Consider the following 22350-nt stretch of genomic DNA (forward strand, 5'->3'; position numbering starts at 1 on the left):
GTGTATCATTTTAATATTTTAATTTTTCCAAACTTGGCCACTGGGGACTTTACAGGTTGACTTCAGTGTCTTTCTGGAATACTTGTATCATTCTTTAAGCACTTCCTTAGTTTTTGGCATAGCAAAATGTTCTAGGCTGATCTTGTACTTTCGCAATGGAATCAGCCATAATACTAATGAGTTCTGGATCTTTTTAATGGAGGATAGTATTTAGAAAACAAGATCTGCTGCTGCTGCTGCTAAGTTGCTTCAGTTGTGTCCGACTCTGTGCGACCCCATAGACGGAAGCCCACCAGGCTCCCCCATCCCTGGGATTCTCCAGGCAAGAATACTGGAGTGGGTTGCCATTTCCTTCTCCAATGCAGGAAAGTGAAAAGTGAAAGTGAAGTCGCTCAGTCGTGTCCGACTCTTAGTGACCCCGTGGACTGCAGCCTACCAGGCTCCTCCATCCATGGGATTTTCCAGGCAAGAGTACTGGAGTGGGGTGCCATAGGTATTACTGAGAGTCATCATTTTTAGGCCTTCTTTGTGGACAGAGCAAGAAAATACATACACACATTTGTATTTTCTATATCTACTATATTAAGATATGTGGATTTACATTCATATCTCTAATTCCAATCCAATTATCACAGTTTATTCTATCCTTATTTCTAAAATCCCTGCATTGACAGTGAGAAATCTAGCTCCCATGAACCGTAAATATATTATTTGCTCAACTCTAAAACATATATTAGTTTCAGACCTATTATCCCATACCACTCTGAAAAACAAACCTACTAGAGTTCAGTATTTGTTCACAGGTTTTCTATTTTTAGCCTATCTTCAAAGATTATTGGGATTAAGACTTTTCCCCTTCCCTTCCCCTCTTCAGTGAAGTTATTTGAAAATTAATTTAAAAATAACTATTTGAAATAGTTAGATTAGATTTAGTTTGTTCATATATCATTCTGCTTTCTCCTATCTTCTCTTTTTATTGTTTGAATATACAAAACGTTAACATAGTGCTAAAGTCAAAATTATACAAAAAGGTATACTTGGAGAATTGCTACACCTCTACCCATTCTTCCTCAATCCCTCTCTCTCATCCTTTCCAATCCTCCCTCTGTAGGTAACTCATCTTAGGCTTATCATTAAAAAAATTTTTTTTAATCTTACTTCTGTGTGAATTATTTATATCTTTTGTCTATTTTCTGTTAGATTTTGGTCTTTAGTCCCTCAATTTTTAAGTGTGTTTAATATTTTGAGAATATCACCCCTTGGCTTGCAGGCTTTTTATCAGTTGTTTTGTGACACTGGGGATGGTGTTTTATATTAGTTTTTGAAAAAATTTCTTTGCAAGCCAAAGTCTTTTTATTTTCATATGGTTAGAATTTATCAGTCTTTTATTGCATCTGAATATTGATTTATGGTTAAAAAATCTTTCCTATGCCCAGGTTATATTTTCTTCTATTATTGTTGCTTTGTCTCTAAGTCGTGTCTGACTCTTTTGCGACCCCATGGACTGCAGCCTGCCAGGCTCCTCTGTCCACGGGATTTCCCAGGCAAGAACACTGGAGTGGCTTGCCATTTTCTTCTCTGGGGGATCTTCCCGACCTAGGGACTGAACCCATGTCTCCTGCATGGCAGGTGGGTTGTTTACCACTGAGCAACCAGGGAAGCCTGCCAACTTTATTAGAGCCAATTTTTGCATATGGTGTGAAGTATGGTTCTAATGTATCTTTTCTTCAGTTGTTCTATTAAAAAGTCCATTATTAAAAGCCCCAGTGACTTGAGATTGCACCTTTATCATATACTGTATTTTCATATGTATTTGGGTCTTTCCTGGATTTTCTTTTCTTTGGATCTACTCAACTCTTTGTCCTACTCATGGGCCATGCTGCTGCTGCTAAGTCGCTTCAGTCATGAGCACACTGTTTTAGTTAAGAATTCACAGTATCCTTTAATATCTGGTACGGCTAGAATCTCTTGTAGCTTTTTTTTTGTGTGTTGTCCTGGCTTCTTATACGAACTTCAATTCAATTTCTTTAACTTCATAAAAAACCTGGTAGTCATTTTTATCAGGATTGTGTTCATATATAAATTAGCTTAGAACTGGCAACTTTATAATGTTGAATTGTCATAGCTAAGAATAAGGGATGTCTTTTCATTTGTTCAAGTCTAATACTCTTCTAGGAGTGTTTTACAGATTTCCTCATATAAGTCAGAATATTTCTCATTAAGTTCACTAAGTATTTTACATTCTATTTCCTCTATTATAAATATGGTTTTCTCTATCATCTTCTGATTACTATTCATGTAAAACCTATTAATCTCTGCAGATTAATTTTATAAGCTACCTTACTCTAGCTTTTTTATGTCTTTGATTTTATAGTCTTTAATTTTATAGTAAATTTATATTTTATCAAATAAATTTTATAATAGATTTTTTATGGTATATTCTTGCCTGGAGAATCCCGTGGACAGAGGAGCCTGGTGGGTGCTGTCCATGGGGTTGCACGGAGTCGGACACAACTGAAGCGACTTTGCATGCACGCATTGGAGAAGGAAATGGCAACCCACTCCAGTGTTCTTGCCTGGAGAATCCCAGGGATGGAGAAGCCTGGTGGGCTACCATCTGTGGGGTCACACAGAGTTGGATACGACTGAAGCGACTTAGCAGCAGCAGGAATACTATAATATCTGAAAACAGAGACAGTTTTCTTTCCAATTATTATGCCTCTGATTGATCTGTATTGTGTAATAGCACTGACAATACCTTGAGTAGTAGTAGAGACGGACGTCCTTGCCTTCCTCCTCATCATAATGGCACTGTCTCAGTGTTCTTCCCATTAAGGATTTAAAATGAAGATTATCAATCCATCCATCTCAATCTTTTTCCTTTTACTCTTTAAAAAATAATAATCTCTATGTTTTTGAGATTTCTTCCTCCAGGCAGAGGTAATGAATTTTACCAAATGCTTTTCAGGCATCTATGAATATATTTTTTTCTCTTTAGATCTGTTAATGTAATAGATTACATTAATGGATTTCCTAATATTGAGCTGACTTTAAATAGCTTTAATTCCACTTGGTCATGGTATATTATTTTTGCAATGTGGTACTGGATTCTGTTTATTAAGATATTTAATACTTCTGTATTAATATTTATCAGTAAGATTGGTCTGTAATTTTCACTGTCTTCATCAGGTTTAGATATCAATATTAGATTTGCTTCATAAAAAGAATGCTCTTGAATGGTATTTACAGAGCTTTAGGATGATCTAACCTTTCAAGATTTGTTAAAATTCCCCCATGAAGTCACCTGGACCTTATGCTTTTTGTGGGAGAGTTCCTTGATTAACTTGCTCTATTTCTTCTAAAGACTTTTTCTTCTATAACTCTTTTCATCCCTAATAGGTCAATTTTGGTAAACTGTATTTTTCCAGGAAATTATCCATTTCAACCAAGTTTTGAACTTTATTTACATAAAGATATTCAGCATGTGATTTCATACTATTTCAGGTGGTTCAGTGGTAAAGAATCCACCTGCCAATGAAGGAGATGCAAGAGACATGGATTTGATCCCTGGGTTGGGAAGATCTCCTGGAGTAGGAAATAGCAACCCACTCCAGTATTCTTGCTTGGAAAATTCCACAGATAGAGGAACCTGGTGGGCTATAGTCCATGGGTTTGCAAACAGCTGGATGTGACTGAGCATGTGCACACGCAAGCTATGGAACAGGAAAACAACCAGAGACAATGTAGTCACATTTAAGAGGTACTTTTATTTTAGCCAAATTAAGGGTATTAAGGAGCATACTGGGCAACCCAGCTGGTGCAGTAGTAAAAAATCTGCCTGTCAATATAGGAGATGCAAAATATGTGGGTTTGATCCCTTGGTTGGGAAGATCCCCCTGGAGTAGGAAAGAGCAACACACAATACTGTATAAGTACAATATTATAGAAGTTTCTGGTATAAAACATAGTGATTCATACATTTTAAAGGTTATATTCTATTTATAGTTATTATATTCCTTGTGCTGTACTATATCTCCTCATAGTTTATTTTATTATACCTATGCCTGTTTTTAGGTTAATGAAAACATAAAATACATTTATAAAAACACAAAATATGTATCAAAAATCTATTTAGGCTGTTTTATGTTAATTAAAGTTTATATAAATAGTGTCTGCTGCTGCTAAGTCGCTTCAGTTGTGTCCGACTCTGTGCGACCCCATAGACGGAAACCCACCAGGCTCCCCTGTCCCTGGGATTCTCCAGGCAAGAACACTGGAGTGGGTTGCCATTTCCTTCTCCAATGCAGGAAAGTGAAAAGTGAAAGTGAAGTTGCTCAGTCGTGTCCGACTCTTAGTGACCCCATGGACTGCAGCCTACCAGGCTCCTCCATCCATGGGATTTTCCAGGCAAGAGTACTGGAGTGGGGTGCCATTGCCTTCTCCGTAAATCGTGTCATCCTGTATATATCTTTTACAACTTTATTGACTTACAATTTTGAGATTTATTAATGTGGCTACACACAATTAGTCGATATTCTAGTTTATTCACTTTAGCTGCTGCATCCTACTGCATGCATAAATAATTATTCATTCTCCTTTGCTGAGTCTAATTTTTCACTACTGTAAAGTTCTACTATGCATATCATTACACATACTTAGATATCAAAACCTCTACTTAGATATCAAAAAGTAGAATTTCTGAGTCACAGGTTGTATACATTTATTTGGTATTGCCAAATTATTCTCCAATGAAGTTCTATTCATTTTACCCCCCTTTAATAATATCTAATAGGATTTTCTATTTTCCCAAATTCCTATCATCACTGAACATGTCCATTTTTATGATTTTTAAACTAATTAGAATTAGCTCTAATTATTAGTTCTAATTAAGAATTAATCAAACCTCTTAGTAGAAAAAGGAGCACTAAGAGATGGAAAACTGAGATGCTGAATTACTGCTGTATTTTTGTAGATATCTCATGACTAAATCTTAAACTACTATATAGTTTTGAAGGTATAAAATACTTTGTTGATGTTTATTCTCTAGGCCCCAAAATTATTTCAGTCAAGCAGCACATGTGGAGCACACTGTTTTGACTTTACCATTAAGACTGCTTTAACCCAAGGTCAATATATCATCAGGCTGCTTTCAAAAAATCTGTTGCTGTTACAGTGTTATTGAGAATTTCCATTCTGTCTTTTATTAAATGACCATTCAGGGGAAATTTTTGTCTAGTCTCAGTACCAAGAGCAACTCACACTTATCTTGAACATCTGGTTCATTTTTATTGATGGACATTGCTGATCTTAGCTTCTTAATTATGCTAGATGTTGGAAAGCTAGAGCTAAACAAAAGGTCAATCTTTAGCAAATGGACAGGACCTCAAAATAATCACCCATCCCTCTTCAAGAGGGGGCTTCCCAAGTGGCTCAGTGGTAAAGAATCCACCTGTGAATACAGGAGTTGCAGGAGACGCAGGTTTGATCTCTGGGTCAGGAAGATCCCTTGGAGGAAGAAACGGGAGCCCACTCCAGTATTCTTGCCTAGAAAAATTCCACGGACAGGGGAGCCAGGTGGGCTGCAGTCCATAGGGTCGCAAAGAGTTGGACATGACCGAGTACACGTGACACAGGCCTCTTAAGAAAGACTTATGTTATCATTTCTATTCTTATTTTCCCAGTTGATCTTTTTTTGTGTGTGTGTCAGGGCCTGGGTTTCACCTCCCCACATGGAGAAGCGGGCAGTGAGCTAAGGCCCCTAGTGGCTCTGAGTGCTGAATCTCACCTGTGGCCATGGCCAAAGTCAAACGTGATTTTCAACCAACAATGACTGTTTATCTTCTTAATCTACTTTATCTTACATATTTTTCTAAAATTAACCTAAATGTTAATATTTAGTTGAATAAATTTATAACACTGCTTAAACTAATCAATGCTGCAACATGCACCTACATTTTTTTTTCATAAACATGAATTAAAAGTTTCTATCTCATCATTCTTTCATACTGTCAAAGGTGTATATGATTAGAAATTTCATTCTGAGATCACTTTGATACTTACCTTTTCTGCTACTTCTCGCACAGACTGAACACTTGTTCCATACAGATGGTTATTATACTGGCCAGCTTCAATGAATTTATGTTCCTGGATATCTTTTTCCATTTGTTCTCTTGAAGTCACAAAATGATAATCTCTTCCATCCACCTCATAATCTCGTTTTGGTCTAGTTGTATCTTTAATAAAAAAGAACTTGAAGTGTTTAATATTAAAAGGCACAAGAAATCCATTTGCTACTTGAAGAACTGTTTTGTAAAGTTCAATGTAACAGAGATTGCAAGTGACAATAATATAAAGGATGGAGGAATAATTAATAAAGTAAATATAAACCACTAAACAATGGTAATGTGTTGCCATATCACTCTACTGAGCCCCCAAAGTTGTATGCAATTATTTTATATTGTTAGATTAATTATGCTTCTGTTATGGATTGTGATTATAATTAGCTTTTATTTTTTATCTGGTTATTGACTGTAAAGACTGATAAACACCTTTTACTATTGTGATTATGTAACTATTATTCACTTAATACCACCGTATTATGACCGGTCAACAGAAAATAACAGAATTCTCTATCATTAAAACTACCATTTAACATAAAACCATGTAGTTTTTAAAATCCATATGGATATTCGAATTTTCTGAAAAATACAAATGCTCAGGTATTGATTTTTTCCTCCAAGGCTCCAGATGTGCTTTTAACAAGCATCCATGTTTAAAAACAACTGGACTATACAATGATTTTTTACTTTTATCTAGTTTGTTCACTGTTTCTACTTCATATTCAGTACTCCCATTTCATTTAGTTTGTTTTCCAAATTTTCCATGTCTTTTCTTGTTCTTCTTTCTCAAGACTTTATCAAAGGTAGTAGGAAAGCTTTTGTACACACACACACACACATAAATAATATGGTACATATAATATATATATATTAGAAAACTTATGAATTTTTGCCTAGCTAAAAAATTTATGACATTTTAATTCCACTTGTGTAACTTCGTATGATTGAGAATGCTAGATTTCTAATTTATATTCTCTCAAAATTTGATATAATTCCATGTATTTTGGCATCTAATATTACTGCTAAAAGTCTAGAAAGTTTATTATCTTGGTGATTTTTAAAAAAAAAAAATTTGAATGAGACTTGAAACTTCTAATCCAATTCTGAGAATAAATACTATGTTGTAAAAAAAAACACAACCCCCTCACCCCAGGAAATAAATAGTATACAGTGATACAGTATTATTAACTAAAGTGCAGATTTTGTTCATAATTTCACAAGATTTTATGCTAGTGTCCATTAAATAATGGATCTTATTCAAAATTCCACATTGTATTTAGTTGCACTGAGCATCTTCAGCTGCATGCAACAAATTCTGGTAAAATTTTTATTCTGTTACATATATTTTCTAACTTTCCTTGTTATGGTTTCTTAGATACACCCATCATTTAAAAATGGACAACTTCCAAATACATCGAATCTTTAAAGTATCTTTTAAAAATTTATTGGAGTATATAGTTGATTTAAAATTTTGTGTTAGTTTCTGCTGTATAGAAAGGTGACTCAGTTATACATATATCCACTCTTTATAGATTCTTTACCCATATTTGTCATTATAGAGTACTGTGTAGACTTCCTTGTGCTACACAATAGGTCCTTATTAGTTATCTAGTTATAGATAACTAATATATATATTAGTTTATATCTGTTGTAATTGGTATTTTGTTCTGTACTTGGTATTTCTCAGCCATTTGCCCACCAGTTACTCCTATGGTCCTATGATGCATCTTCTGAAAATTAATAATGAGCAATATTTTGAAGCAAGGTTTCACACTTAACTGTGATGTAACAGTTTATGCCAGCATATGCTCTAAATCTGGAGGATGGTGATACATTTGATAGGAGATAGTATTCAGATTGGGCTTCCCTCATGGCTCAGTGGTAAAGAATCTGCCTGAAAGGCAGGAGACACAGGTTTGATCCTTGGGTCGAGAAGATCTCCTGGAGAAAGTCATGGCAACCCACTCCAGTATTCTTGCCTAGAGAATCCCATGGACAGAGAGCCTGAAAGGCTGCAGTCCATAGTGTCGCACAAAGTTGGACACAACTGAAGTGACTAAGCAAGTAGCTGCTGCTGCTGCTAAGTCGCTTCAGTAGTGTCCGACTCTGTGCAACCCCATAGATGGCAGCCCACCAGGCTCCCCCATCCCTGGGATTCTCCAGGCAAGAATACTGGAGTGGGTTGCCATTTCCTTCTCCAATGCATGAAAGTGAAAAGTGAATGGCACCCCACTCCAGTACTCTTGCCTGGAAAATCCCATGGATGGAGGAGCCTGGTAGGCTGCAGTCCATGGGGTTGCTAAGAGTCGGACACGACTGAGCGACTTCACTTTCACTTTCAAGCAAGTAGCATGTATCTGCTAATTCTAAACTCCTAATTAATCCCTCCCCTACCTCTTTTCCCTTTGGTAACTATAGATTTGTTTTCTATGTCTGTGAGCCTGCTTCCATTCCATTCATTTGTATCATTTTTTTTTTTTTACGTCCCACGTATAAGCGGTATCATACATTGGTTTTTCTTTGTATGCCTTAAAACTCAGTATGACAATCTCTAGGTCTATTCATGTTGCTGCAAATGGCATTATTTCACTCTTTTTATGGCAGGGTAATACTCCATTGTATATATGTACCACATCTTAGAAGAGAGCCTGGTGGGCTGCAGTCCATGGGGTCACTGGGAGTCAGACATGACTGAGCGACTTCACTTTCACTTTCATGCATTGGAGAAGGAAATGGCAACCCACTCCAGTGTTCTTGCCTGGAGAATCCCAGGGACGGGGGAGCCTAGTGGGCTTCCATCTATGGGGTCGCACAGAGTCGGACACGACTGAAGCGACTTAGCAGCAGCAGTAGCAGTGATACAGAATTCTATTATTTTCTGTTGACCAATCATGATACAATGGTTTATCAGTTTTCACAATCGATAACCAGACAATAAAAAAGATAATTACAATTGCAAGCCATAATGGAAACATCTTTAACCTAATAATATAAAATAATTACATACAATTTGGGGGGTTAAGTAGAGTGATGTGGTTAGTAGAAGTGCATACATGCACATGTTCTCATCTGCCCAGCCCATCTAGGTCTTTTGGTTGTTTCATTTAATCCATTCAGAGTTAAGGTAATTGTCCATATGTATGATTCTTTATCCATTTTCTTAATTGTTTTGGATTTATTTTTTGTAGGTCTTGTCCTTGTCTTGGGTTTCCTGCCTAGAGAAGTTCCTTTAGTGTTTGTCGTAAAGCTGGGTTTGGTATTGAATTTTCTTAACTTTTGCTTGCCTAGAAAGCTTTTGACTTCTCTGTCAAATATGAATGAGAATCTTGCTGGGTAGAGTATTCTTGGTTGTAGGTTCTTCCCTTTCATCGCTTTAAATATACTGTGCCATTTTCTTCTGCCATAGAGAGTTTCTGTTGAGATACCAGCTGATAACCTTATGGGAATTGCCCTGTATGTTATTTGTCATTTTCCCCTTTTTGCTTTTAATATTTTGTCTTTAATTTCTTGTCAGTTTGACTACTATGTGTCTTGGTGTATTCCTCCTTGAGTTTATCCTGCCTGGGACTCTCTGTGCTTCTTGGACTTGGCTATTTCCTTTCCCACTTTAGGGAAGCTTTTGGCTATTATCTCTTCAAATATTTTCTCAGGTCCTTTCTCTTTCTCCTCCTTCTGGGACCCTTATAATGTGAATGGTGGTGTGTTTAATGCTGTCTCAGAGGTCTCTTAGGCTTTTTATTTTTTCCTATACTCTGTTCTGCAGCAGTGATTTTCACCATTGTGTACTATAGGTCACTTATCTGTTCTGCATCAGTTATTCTGCTATTGATTCCTTCTAGTGTATTGTTCATTTTCATTTGTTCTTTCTGCTGCTGCTAAGTCGCTTCAGTCATGTCCGACTCTTCGCGACCCCACAGATGGCAGCCCACCAGGCTCCCACGTCCATGGGACTCTCCAGGCAAGAGTACTGGAGTGGGGTGCCATTGCCTTCACTGGTTTGTTCTTTCTAGGTCTTTGGTAAACATTTCTTGAATCTTCTCAATCTTTGCCTCCATTCTTTTCCCGAGATCCTAGATCATCTCCACTATCATTATTCTGAATTCTTTTTCTGGAAGGTTGCCCATCACCACTTCATTCATGTGTTTTTCTGGGGTTTTACCTTGTCCCTTCATATGGGACAAAACCCTCTGCTTTTTCATCCTGGTTAACTTTCTGTGATGTGGTTTTGTTTCTAGCTGCTGTGGGATTGTAATTATTCTCGCTTCTACTGTCTGCCCTCTGGTGAATGAGGCTAAGAGGCTTGTATAGGCTTCCTGATGGGAGGGACTGGTGGTGGGAAAAACTGAGTCTTGCTCTGGTGGGCAGGGCTGTGCTCAGTAAAACTTCAATCCAATTATCTACTGATGGGTGGGGCTGTGCTCCCTCCCTATTAGTTGTTTGACTTAAGCCCTGGGGTTTATAGGCTCTATGGGTTAATGGCAACTTTCCAAGAGGACTTACACCAAAGGGCCCCCCTAGGACTGCTCCTGCCAGTGCCTCTGTCCCCATGGCAAGCCACTGCTGACCCACACCTCCACAGGAGACCCTCCAACACTAGCAGGTAGGCTTGGTTCAGTCTCCTGTGGAGTCACTGCTCCTTTCCCCTGGGTCTTGGCGTGTACAAGATTTTGTTTGTGTCCTCCAAGAGTGCAGTCTCTGTTTCCCCTAGTCTGTAATCAAATTCCACTGGCCTTCAAAGTCAGACTGCCTGGCGATTCCCAGTCCCTTTGCTGGATGTGCAGGCTGCAAATCCTGACAGGAGGCTCAGAACTGTCACAACAGGAGGAGAACTTCTTTGGTACTACTGTTCTCTAGATTGTGGGTGGGCCACCTAGCAGGTATGGGATTTGATTTTATTGTGTTTGCACCTCTCCCACCATCTTGTTGCAGCTTCTTTGTCTTTGGACATGGATTATCTTTTTTTGGTGGGTTCCAGTGTCCTGTTGAATGTTGTTCAATAGCTAGTTGTAATTTTAGTGCTCTTGCAGGAGGAGATGAGTGCATGTACTTCTACTGAACTATCTTTGATATTAATTTCTCACTTAAATGTTTTCTTCTCTACAATCACCGTCTGTGTTTTTTCAGTCTTCTAACTTTAATGAGGCTTTCAATGGCTAGGTCAAAGATCTCTATTGGTAAATGTCACACTACACTTGAAAATATGTGGCTTATTTTCAAATATCTTTTGATATTGATTTTTAACATAATTTCACAGTGGTAACAGGACAGACTCTGTATGATTTCAGTTTCATTAGACCACAAATTTTTTCTGTACCTGTTTTATGTCCCTGGATATGTTCCAGTGTCTCCTAGTTTATAGTCTATGGGAACCTGAATAGAATTTGCTTCCCACTATAGTGTGAAAACTATATAAATCTTAATAATGTTGAATTGGTTATAGTGCTTTTGAGGTCTACTACATTCTTCTACTTTTCTGTATATTTATTGTATTAATTTTTGAGAGTTTGCTATTCAAACTCCAACTAAAAATCTTAATTTATCTAGTAAAAAATAATTGTAATATTAATAGTGAAACTATATATAACTTTGTTCTGTATTTACCAAGTCTCCTATAAATGCGTTTCATACTTTCATAATTTAAAAAATAAAAAAGAGGAAAAAAAAGGTAATGCTTACTCTGACCACACAGTGACAAAATGTTAAGAACACTAAGAATTTTTATGTGAGTTACTCACGAGGAACACATGATCCGAATTTGTCAGGAAATTCTGAGATCAGGTCATCATTTATCCTGTCTTTCATAGGTCCCAATATGATCACTGGTCGAGTATAATTAACTATAAAAATAAACTGCATGTTAAAAGGAATAAACACTCAACAAACATCTATGTATTTTTACTAGAAAACGAAAGTATCCTTATGAAGAATTTCCTTTCTTTCTCTACCAATGATGCTCAACTTGATAGTTTCCAAACATTTATTAAAATCTTAAACTTCAATCTGTTTGAAGTCAAGTTCGTAACTGTTAGTGTCACTCAGGTCTGCAACTATGACTACATGGACTGTAGCCTGCAGGCGCCTCTGTCCATGGAATTCTCCAGGCAAGAATACTGGAGTGGGTAGCCATTCCCTTCTCCAGGGGATCTTCCTGACCCAGGGATCGAACCCGAGTCTTCTGCATTGCAGACAGATTCTTTACCATCTGAGCCACTAGGGAAGCCCTGTTTGAAGTCATACACTTAGATAAATTTTACCAAGTTAAACCCAGCATTTTAGTAGATAACGTTTCTATACATTGTTAACATCATCTCATTACAAATGAGAAAACACAGTACAGTGTTTTACTGATCCTTTCTGAAGCAATAACTGCAAGGAAGCAGATCAAAGAAGGGCAAAAAAGAAATGTGGTATAATCAGAGTAGTCATCTAGAATGATGATCTAATAGAAGTATAAACACTGGATTGTAAGGGATCGTGCTGGAAGCAGGGAGACTGGCAGTGAAAATTAGACTTAACATTTGGCAGGAGGGATGAAAGGAGGTTATAAATAAGAAAGACATGATAAGAATAAATAGGGCCTAGAAACTGACTGGACAAGGGAGATGAAGAGCAGAGAAAGATCAAAGATGATTCCAAGATTTTGAACAAGGGTTATTAGAAGAATAGTGATACTATTGTGAACACGGGAAAGAAGCTGCTTAAGAAATAAAACACCAATATAAAATGACTAGATTTTAATAATCTGTGGGTTAAATCATGTATCATAAAATATACATAGTAAAATTCTATATACAGATACATATAGTAAGAAAAAACACTAAAATTCTAACAAAATGTTTTTTTAAGGTATATTGTAAAAATGTTTTAAGATATGAATTGAGTTAGATTGATTTCCCAAATTATGTATTTCTATAAGACTGTAAAATATAAACAGACTTCACAAACCTTCTTGTTGATTCACTGGTTCATAAGATAAGACATATTCTTCTTGACCACCTATTAGAAAGTTAAAATACAGGTAAGAAAATCTATAAAGATAACTATACTAATTTAATTCTTTAATAGAACATATAAAATACTAGAATTTTCCTGAGAAAATCAGTGAAGACATAAAAAAAGGCTCTTTATAAATTAATTATGGCAAGATTTAGGGAAAAAATGAACAATTAGAGTCACAAAGACTGGTATATATAAAAACAAATTATAATTGTGCTATTAATAACTAACTTTCTATTATTCTGTGTTTTACAGATTAAATCTTTACTTGGGATGTCAAGCATAAGCTATTAATTTTTTACTGAGAATCTAAACTCTTAAATATTTTAAAGTTACTACTTTAACGAGCAGTCCTACATATATGCATATTAGATAAGTTAGTGTTATTAATATGCTGTATTTTTGGTCTTACCAGGTATAACATTTTGCATGTTTTGCATGTAATTGCATATATATTTTATAATTACAACTATTCTCTAACCCAAAATTTTTAATGCCAAGGTAAAATTAGTGTTACCATTTCATTGATGAAAAAAATTCATTGATTACTATAATTCATTTGTTCAGTTTTTAAAAAAATAACATTTTGAGTAAAAAAGTTTTAGATAAAATTAAATTCTTTTTCAATAAGATGCATCACATCGATAGTAAAGGAGAAATAATATATTTTGCTTTGATCTTAAAAGTACTTTTCACAAGTTAAATTCTCTAAGTTAAAGGATTAGAGCATATGAATATCCTACACAGAAAAGTCTACACATTATACCTCTGCTCAACGAAAATAAAAAGTTGAAAACTTCAGTTCTTAATACACAAACACACGTACACACACACATGTAGAAAACAAACTAGGAAGAATTGTAAGATTTAAATGGTTCAAAGAAATCAACCAGTATTTTGAGAATGTATTTAAAGATATTTTCCTTGATGATTATGACTCTATAACAACCTTTTCACTAAATTTGTTTATATTACATGTATGCAGCTATAAATCTTTTAAGTTCTTATACTGGTATAAATATTCTTTCCTGCTTTAAAAGTATATTTTGTTGTTTTAAAATTTATTATATCAGATATATATATATATTTACAAGTTGCTTTTAAAAGTACTGTATGTAAAACATATTTTACATGTTATCAGAAACATGCAATTTGAATTTTCCACACCTAATAATACATGCAAATGGTGAGACAGACAGTATATACTTTCATTACCTCTTTTTAGTCTAGAAAGCTTCACAACTACTCTCTGGTGAGTTCTGATATAAGTTAATAAAATGCTAAAATAAGAGAAATCACACTACCGCACCAACAAAGAAAATCATTAAGTAACTATTATGCATAAAAAATAACAACCAATCACATGAATGAGGGTTAAAAGTATATATTGTCAACATAAAAAATATTAGACTGATATTAACAGGATGGACCTTTTGAGCAGCCATACTCATCTGTAATCAAGATTACTTTCATATTAGACAGCAGTAAAAAAAAAAAAAAAAAAGTCAGAAAAGCAATTTTAATTTTGAAGGTGTTACAACTGACAATATTCATGTACTCTTCCCGCCTCCCATGCCCAAAAGTGTTTTAAAATTTCATACGCTTATATACATCACTTAATAATATAATACCAAGACTATAACAAAAGAACCAAAAAATAAATTAGTATTACTGTTTGAATAATAGTTGAAAATTTTCCCTTTGTCATTTCTTATGTTCACCAAAAGCTGGCAATACATAGTATCTTGACACACATCAGTATTGGTGACACAAAATAAAAAAGGAAATAAACCTAATTATAATTTAGCATTATTGAAAAATATTTTAATGCCTATGTTAGAAACAGAATTAAAATGCAAAGCACAAGCTTATCCCTATTTAGCTATTTACTTCTTATAAAAGATACAAATACACATACACATATTGTGTACATGAACAGCAGTTTTGTTAAAATGAGTTTTTGTATTTTATGAAAACTTTGGAAATTAACTTCTGTACATATAGCATGACTTTATCTATAAAGTATTTTACCTGGCTCTCCCTATAACATAGTAAGCACCTAATTTTCAGTTTTCAGAATACATCACTAAGGGAAAAACCCCCACAGGATATATTACTGGAGATAACAAAAGAACAAATAACTTAAAACACTTACGGTAACTACTTTCGCTATCGCTGGCATTAGAAGTTACATGTTCTGAAATTGCAGGACAATGGAAAAAATAAAGAAAACACAGTCATGAGTTTAAAAAAAGCAAATTATCAAAATAAACACAAGGTGACAACAAAATGTTGATATATAAACCACCGATATCCAAAGAGTTTTTAAAAACATTTCTGATTTTCTTTGAAAAATTTATTTGAAATACATGAATATGAACTGGCAAGGAGAAAAATCTGTAAGCAAGGACAATGCTTCATTTTCTGTTCAACAGTTTATGAACAAAATCTTATTATGAATGGCAAGTAGATCCCAAATTAGTCCAACTGTCAATATAAAAACCCCAATGAGAAAATGTCACTGATGCCATTTACTTTAGGTCATGATACAGTAATGACTAACAAAGGAGACAAGTTATATAGGAGAAAACAGAGGTCCATTATAAGGAAGTGGTATCTTAAAAAATAAATGGAAAAAAAAATAACCCCGCTTTTAGCTTAGTTTCTTTCTTGTTCCTGAAGAGAAATGAAAATCTATGTCTGAGATCATACAGATAAAGTATTCTGGATACCCCAGATTTCCTGATGCTCTAAAAAAGGTCAAATGGAACAGAATTCTAGAAGGTGGGATTGTATTTTATTTTATTTTTTATTTTATTTTATTTTTTAACAACAACCATCATTTTTGGGATTGTATTTTAAAGTAGACTAGTATTTCTGAGAAACTGCTTTGGTAAAACTGACAACAGCTGTTTTGCAAAACAAAAAGATGATAAACAAACCCATTTGCCTGGCCCCTCCCTTCAAAGTGACCCCATTTCATAACTTGATTGTTCAGTAACACCCAGCACTCTTCTCATGTAAATGTAATCTCTAGTGTAGTCTTAGTAAGTGTTCTCCTTTCAATAAAAAGGAATTTTATCTATAAAAACTAAAATAACAAAAATTTCCATGGAAGAGATGTAAATCTAAATTTCTTATGTCAGGTGAAGGAAACAAAAATTAAAGCATAAGGAAAAAGTTTGGGGAGAAATATATGCTGTACCATACCACCTACACAGTCTCCTAAATTTAGAGAATGGTAAAACTTAGTACAGTTCTTGAAATGCTGTCATTGTGAAAAATAAGTCTGTTATTCTAACTTGCAAAGACAAGATACAACTTTCTTAATCATTGCTATGTATATTTTAAATAAAGGAGGAACATTAAAAATTTTAAGACTGAAAAATATATAAACATTTAAAAAATGGTGTTTTTTTTAAAGTTTACATTTAAAAATTTCTTCTCATGTTATCAGATGTCAAAACAATCATTTTAAACTGTTGTATAATATTCTATTGAACTGTTAAATCATGATTTATCTTACTATTTATTTTGCTTTAAACTGTTTTTCATAGACATCAACAATTCATTATTATGAATGTGTTCATATATGTTTTTCACCTTTTGTCCTATTTCCTTAAAATTCATTCCCAGAAGTAGGAATGCCACATAGAAAAAAGAAAAAGTTCTTAAATTTATACTAGGATTTCTAATATAGAAAAGAAAGAAATGTTAGTTATTGCATTTGAGCAAGTGGAAGGTGAGAGTAAGTCAAAGTATAGAAGAAACATTAACCATGGGTTGACAATTAGAGAAGTTGGATAAATGAATGCTTGTGGGGTTTATTTTATTATTTCTCTACTACTGAATATACCTGACATGTTATATACATATATACAAAGTTGAAGGTACTACACTCTCTTTTCTGGGGATTTCTCTTACTTACCTTGCATTCTCTAAAATTACCAATAGTTATAAAGCAATCAAATTCAAGTTCTTTCAAGTATGCTTTAAATAACTCCTCTACAGTAAAATCTTGCTACTTCAAGCATTGCCCTTGGAATAGCATCATCACCAATGGTTGGGAGCTTATTAAACAGGTAAAATGCTCTTTCCCTGATAATACAAATAATCTTTTTCAAGGCATTTTATCAAAGAAAATATTCAAATATCCAATAAACATATAAAAGGTGTTCAAGTTTATTACTTATCAGGGAAATGAAAATTAAAACCCTAACAGCTGACTATGTGGGAGAGGTGACTGTGGGATGGTATGAGAGAATAGCATTGAAACACGTATATTAATTACCATATGTAAAATAGATGACCAGTGTAAGTTCAATGCATGAAGCAGGCAGGGCACTCAAATCTGGTGCTCTGGCACAACTCAGAGGGATGGAGTGGGGAGGTGGATTCAGGATGGGGGGATTATACCTGTATACTCATGGCTGATTCATGTCAATGTATGCCTAAAACCACCACAATACTGTAAAGTAATTAGCCTCCAATTAAAATAATTAAAAAACAAGCACCACAAAAGGTATCTATCATCCACCAGAATGACCAAAATGAAAAAACTAAAACAAAAGGTATGTCAAGTGTAGAGAAAGATATGTAGCCAACGGAACTCACATTCTACTGGAGGTGGGGAATGGGGTAAATTGATATACTCACTTTGTAAAATTACTTGGCATTATCTACTAAAGCCTATCATATTTATATATCTGTGACTCAACAATCCATTTCCTAGGTATTTTCCCAACAGAAAGACATATATTCATACTAGAAGACATTAAAGGAATGTTCAAAGGAACACCATTCAAAATAGCCCTAAATATATATGTTTATTTACAAATCTGAGACAATATATGTAGTTTCATAGTTTACTTTCTTCACTTATATTGTGAGCATTTTCCACAACATTATGCTTTAATATGAGTTTGAATGGTTATAAAATATTATACTGTATAATATGTCATTCTTCATCAACTACTTCCCAGCTGTAAGGCATTTTAGGGGCATTTCAATTTTGAGGGGCTGTAATTTCTAACCCCATTACTTCATGGCAAATAGATGGGGAAACAGTGGAAACAGTGTCAGACTTTATTTTTCTGGGCTCCAAAATCACTGCAGATGGTGATTGCAGCCATGAAATTAAAAGACGCTTACTCCTTTGAAGGAAAGTCATGATCAACCTAGATAGCATATTCAAAAGCAGAGACATTACTCTGCCAACAAAAGTCCATCTAGTCAAGGCTATGGTTTTTCCAGTGGTCATGTATGGATGTGAGAGTTGGACTGTGAAGAAAGCTGAGTGCCGAAAAATTGATGCTTTTGAAGTGTGGTGTTGGAGAAGACTCTTGAGAGTCCCTTGGACAGCAAGGAGATCCAACCAGTCCATCCTAAAGGAAATCAGTCCTGGGTGTTTTTTGGAAGGACTGATGCTAAAGCTGAAACTCCAGTACTTTGGCCACCTCATGCGAAGAGTTGACTCATTGGAAAAGACCCTGATGCTGGGAGGGACTGGGGGCAGGAGGAGAAGGGGACGACAGAGGATGAGATGGCTGGATGGCATCACTGACTTGATGGACATGAGTTTGGGTAAACTCCGGGAGTTGGTGATGGAAAGGGAGGCCTGGCATGCTGTGATTCATGGGGTAGCAAAGAGTCGGACACGATTGAGCGACTGAACTGAATTTCTAAAGATTAATGAAACACCCTGATATATAAACCTATGTCTCCACCTCTGATTACATCCTCAGGGTCAATTCCCTGAAGAGGAATTAGTAGGTCAAAAGATATGCTTTTCCAAAAACGCTGTACCAATTTACACTCCTAAAAGTAGTATATTAAAAGCAGTCATTTCACAGAACCATGCCCATCACTGGATATTCCTTTAAAAGAAAAGTTTGCTAAGCTGATGGGTAAAACATATCATTTTGTTTATTCATTATTAGGGCTGTTAAACATTTTTATGTGTTTATTTAATTGGCTTATTTTCTGAGTACTCTTCTTGTATCATTTGTCCAGTTTTCCAATGAAGAGTTAGTGTCTTACTTGGTTTTTCAGAAATCTATGTGTTAAAATATTAACCTTTTGACATAAGACAGTATAAATAGTAAACAGTAAAAACAGTACAGTAAAACTCTTAAAGTTTTAATTTTTGTTTATAATGTTTGATGATCACAACCATTTCAAATCTCTCTAATCAAGTCCCACCTTTCTAATCAAACATTTCTTCTTGAGACTATATGTGTTTTCTCTTTGTTTTCCCTAAATACTACACACCATCAGTCTCAAAGAATACTACTACTCTTAAACTTAACTCTCTTTTTACTCTCACACATTCTTCACACAAATGAAAATAAGTCTGGCTTTGGCATCTAAGAGCTCTGTACCATTCTACTTACATAAGTCTTTAAGACAGAAAAAGATGGGATGTAACAGGAAACCTATGTGCCTAACTGTAGAAATTTCTGAGGTATTCTACAAAATGTAAAGCTATACAAATAAACTGCATACAAAACACAGGTACAAATCATGTCTGAAATTGTATGCTATAATTTCATTTCTGAGCACCTTATATAACCACTACTGAACTACACACACTTTTTATTCTCTTCTAAAGGAACAACAGACTGGTTCCAAATAGGAAAAGGAGTACGTCAAGGCTGTATATTGTCACCGTGCTTATTTAATTTCTATGCAGAGTACATCATGAGAAATGCTGGGCTGGAAGAAGCACAAGCTGGAATCAAGATTGCCGGGAGAAGTATCAATAACCTCAGACATGCAGATGACATCACCCTTATGGCAGAAAGTGAAGAGGAACTAAAGAGCCTCTTGATGAAAGTAAAAGAGGAGAGTGAAAAAGTTGGTTTAAAGCTCAACATTCAGAAAACTAAGATCATGGCATCTGGTCCCATCACTTCATGGGAAATAGATGGGGAAACATGGAAACAGTGTCAGACTTTATTTTTTGGGGCTCCAAAATCACTGCAGATGGTGATTGCAGCCATGAAATTAAAAGACGCTTACTCCTTGGAAGGAAAATTATGACCAACCTAGATAGCATATTCAAAAGCAGAGACATTACTTTGCCAACAAAGGTCCGTCTAGTCAAGGCTATCGTTTTTCCAGTAGTCGTGCATGGATGTGAAAGTTGGACTGTGAAGAAACCTGAGCGCCGAAGAATTGATGCTTTTGAAGTGTGGTGTTGGAGAAGACTCTTGATAGTCCCTTGGACTGCAAGGAGATCTAACCAGTCCATCCTAAAGGAAATCAGTCCTGGGTGTTCTTCAGAAGGATGATGCTGAAGCTGAAACTCCAGTACTTTGGCCACCTCATGCGAAGAGTTGACTCATTGCAAAAGACTCTGATGCTGGGAGGGATTGAGGGCAGGAGGAGAAGGGGACGACAGAGGATGAGATGGCTGGATGGCATCACCGCCTCGATGGATGTGAGTTTGAGGGAATTCCGGGAGTTGGTGATGGACAGGGAGGCCTGGCAAGCTGCAATTCATGGGGTTGCAAAGAGTTGGACACGACTGAGTGACTGAACTGAACTGAACTGAAAGTAATCTTAACCAGTTTTTTTCCTCTTGAATTTTTTCAAAATTGCCTCCTTAAAGCATAAAAGCTACACAGATTTCTATTTCTGGCTCTTTTACAAGCTATGATGATTTAGTTGCGTCCTCCCAGATTTCCATCATATTCTAATTAGTTCTGTTAGTCAAAATTAGGTTTTGAAAGACAATTTCTCTTATTGCTTCCTCTACTGTCAGCAGGGTAAATCAATAATTTGATTTTCTTCTTTGTAGAATCATTGAATTCTTGTCTATGAAGAGTATTCTAGGGTATTTTGTTTCTCTCTGTGTTCTTTAATTAAATACCCTATTTCTTCAAAGGTTGTGTGAAATTACATGCAGATGTCCATCTTTCTTGCTATTCAGTGTTATTCCACAGCTCTTCAACAGGTTTATCTGGAATAATTTGTCCTTCTGTTCTCAATCCTTTCAGAGTCCTGTTCCAACAAAGCTCAATGAATACCAACATGAAGTCACACTTATTTTCTTGTATTAAAATTGCATAGAATTTTGCTTAGTTTATTCCTTGTATCCTGAACTTTGTTGTTTGGTTGCTAAGTCGTGTCTGACTCTTTGCGACTCCATGGACTATAGTCCATCAGGTTCCTCTGTCCATTGGATTTCACAGGGAAAAATACTGGAGTGGGTTGCCATTTCCTTCTCCAGGGGATTTTCTCAACCCAGGGGTTGAACCCACATCTCTTACACTGGTAGGTGGATTCTTTATACTGCTGAGCCACCAGGGAAGCCTATCCTGAACTTTAAGATGTAGATAACTACCCACCCTTCTTCCCAGTATTTTCTATTGTATAATAATTAGCATCCTGTCAGCTGCTAGTAATGTTTTATGTGATAACCTCCATCTTATCCAGTTTTAGAATTTTACTGATTTTTTTTTCTGTTTCCATCAACCTTTTCTAAATAAAATCTTCTTGATGTGATCAAGTTACCAGGTGAATACATTCTTTCAGTTCCTGTGAGATGAAGCATAGAAACCTATCATTCAAGGAATCTTAAGTCATGACCAGAAAATAAATCAATGACATGGGTAATCAGTTATCATTTTTCATTTGTTTCTCTTTCCAAGCCCCACATCTCAATTAAAACGAGAGATGAAAATATGATGTGGTCAAGGAATCTGTCCGCTCAGTCATGTCCGACTCTTTGAGACCCCATGGACTGTAGCCTTCCAGGCTCCTCAGTCCATGGGATTTTCCAGGCAAGAGTACTGGAGTGGGTTGCCATTTCCTTCTCCAGGGGATGTTCCTGATCCAGGGATTGAACCCGGGTCTCCTGCAATGCAGCAGACACTTTACCCTCTAAGCCATCAGGGAAGCGGTCAAGGTATAGTTATCTATTATAAAAAAAATCAATATTGGAACCAAATTCTTCATTAGTTCCTTTTCCCATGAGCTTTCCATAGGTCTCTGATGACCCAACAGATAACAGAAATCTGTGGGATCATTTGATGATCCATAGCACTGCATGACCATTCTCAAAATAAATTCTATAGCATTAAAAATCAGTGGAAATTTTTTCCAGTTTCTGAAGATTTTCACTGAGTTTTTCCCAAAGGAAAGAGATTTAAAAAAGGTGCCACTAGTGACAGTAAATTTCTGACTCTTGCCAGATCCCAAAAAGGCAAGTGCATAAATAGCAAAGTGTGTG

At 35.6% G+C, this 22350-nt stretch overlaps 1 protein-coding gene and 1 non-coding gene across 9 annotated transcripts in view; both read right to left on the reverse strand.

The window, feature by feature from the left end:
• Positions 1 to 22350, reverse strand: part of DLG1 (discs large MAGUK scaffold protein 1) — a 277900-nt gene that overhangs the window by 15176 nt on the left and 240374 nt on the right. For all 8 annotated transcript variants that reach the window (XM_070371271.1, XM_070371280.1, XM_070371326.1 and 5 more), the window contains 4 exons: positions 15271 to 15312; positions 13065 to 13115; positions 11855 to 11956; positions 6061 to 6233 (listed from right to left, as the gene is read on the reverse strand). In XM_070371271.1, the coding sequence (XP_070227372.1) occupies positions 6061 to 6233; positions 11855 to 11956; positions 13065 to 13115; positions 15271 to 15312 (368 nt within the window). The remainder of the gene's footprint in view (positions 1 to 6060; positions 6234 to 11854; positions 11957 to 13064; positions 13116 to 15270; positions 15313 to 22350) is intronic.
• Positions 5699 to 5825, reverse strand: LOC138989520 (small nucleolar RNA ACA64). Its single transcript, XR_011465812.1, has one exon. It is a non-coding gene; the product is annotated as a small nucleolar RNA ACA64 (small nucleolar RNA).

Source organism: Bos mutus, chromosome 1 (genome assembly GCF_027580195.1).
Source record: "Bos mutus isolate GX-2022 chromosome 1, NWIPB_WYAK_1.1, whole genome shotgun sequence".
NCBI classification, from domain to species: Eukaryota; Metazoa; Chordata; class Mammalia; order Artiodactyla; family Bovidae; genus Bos; species Bos mutus.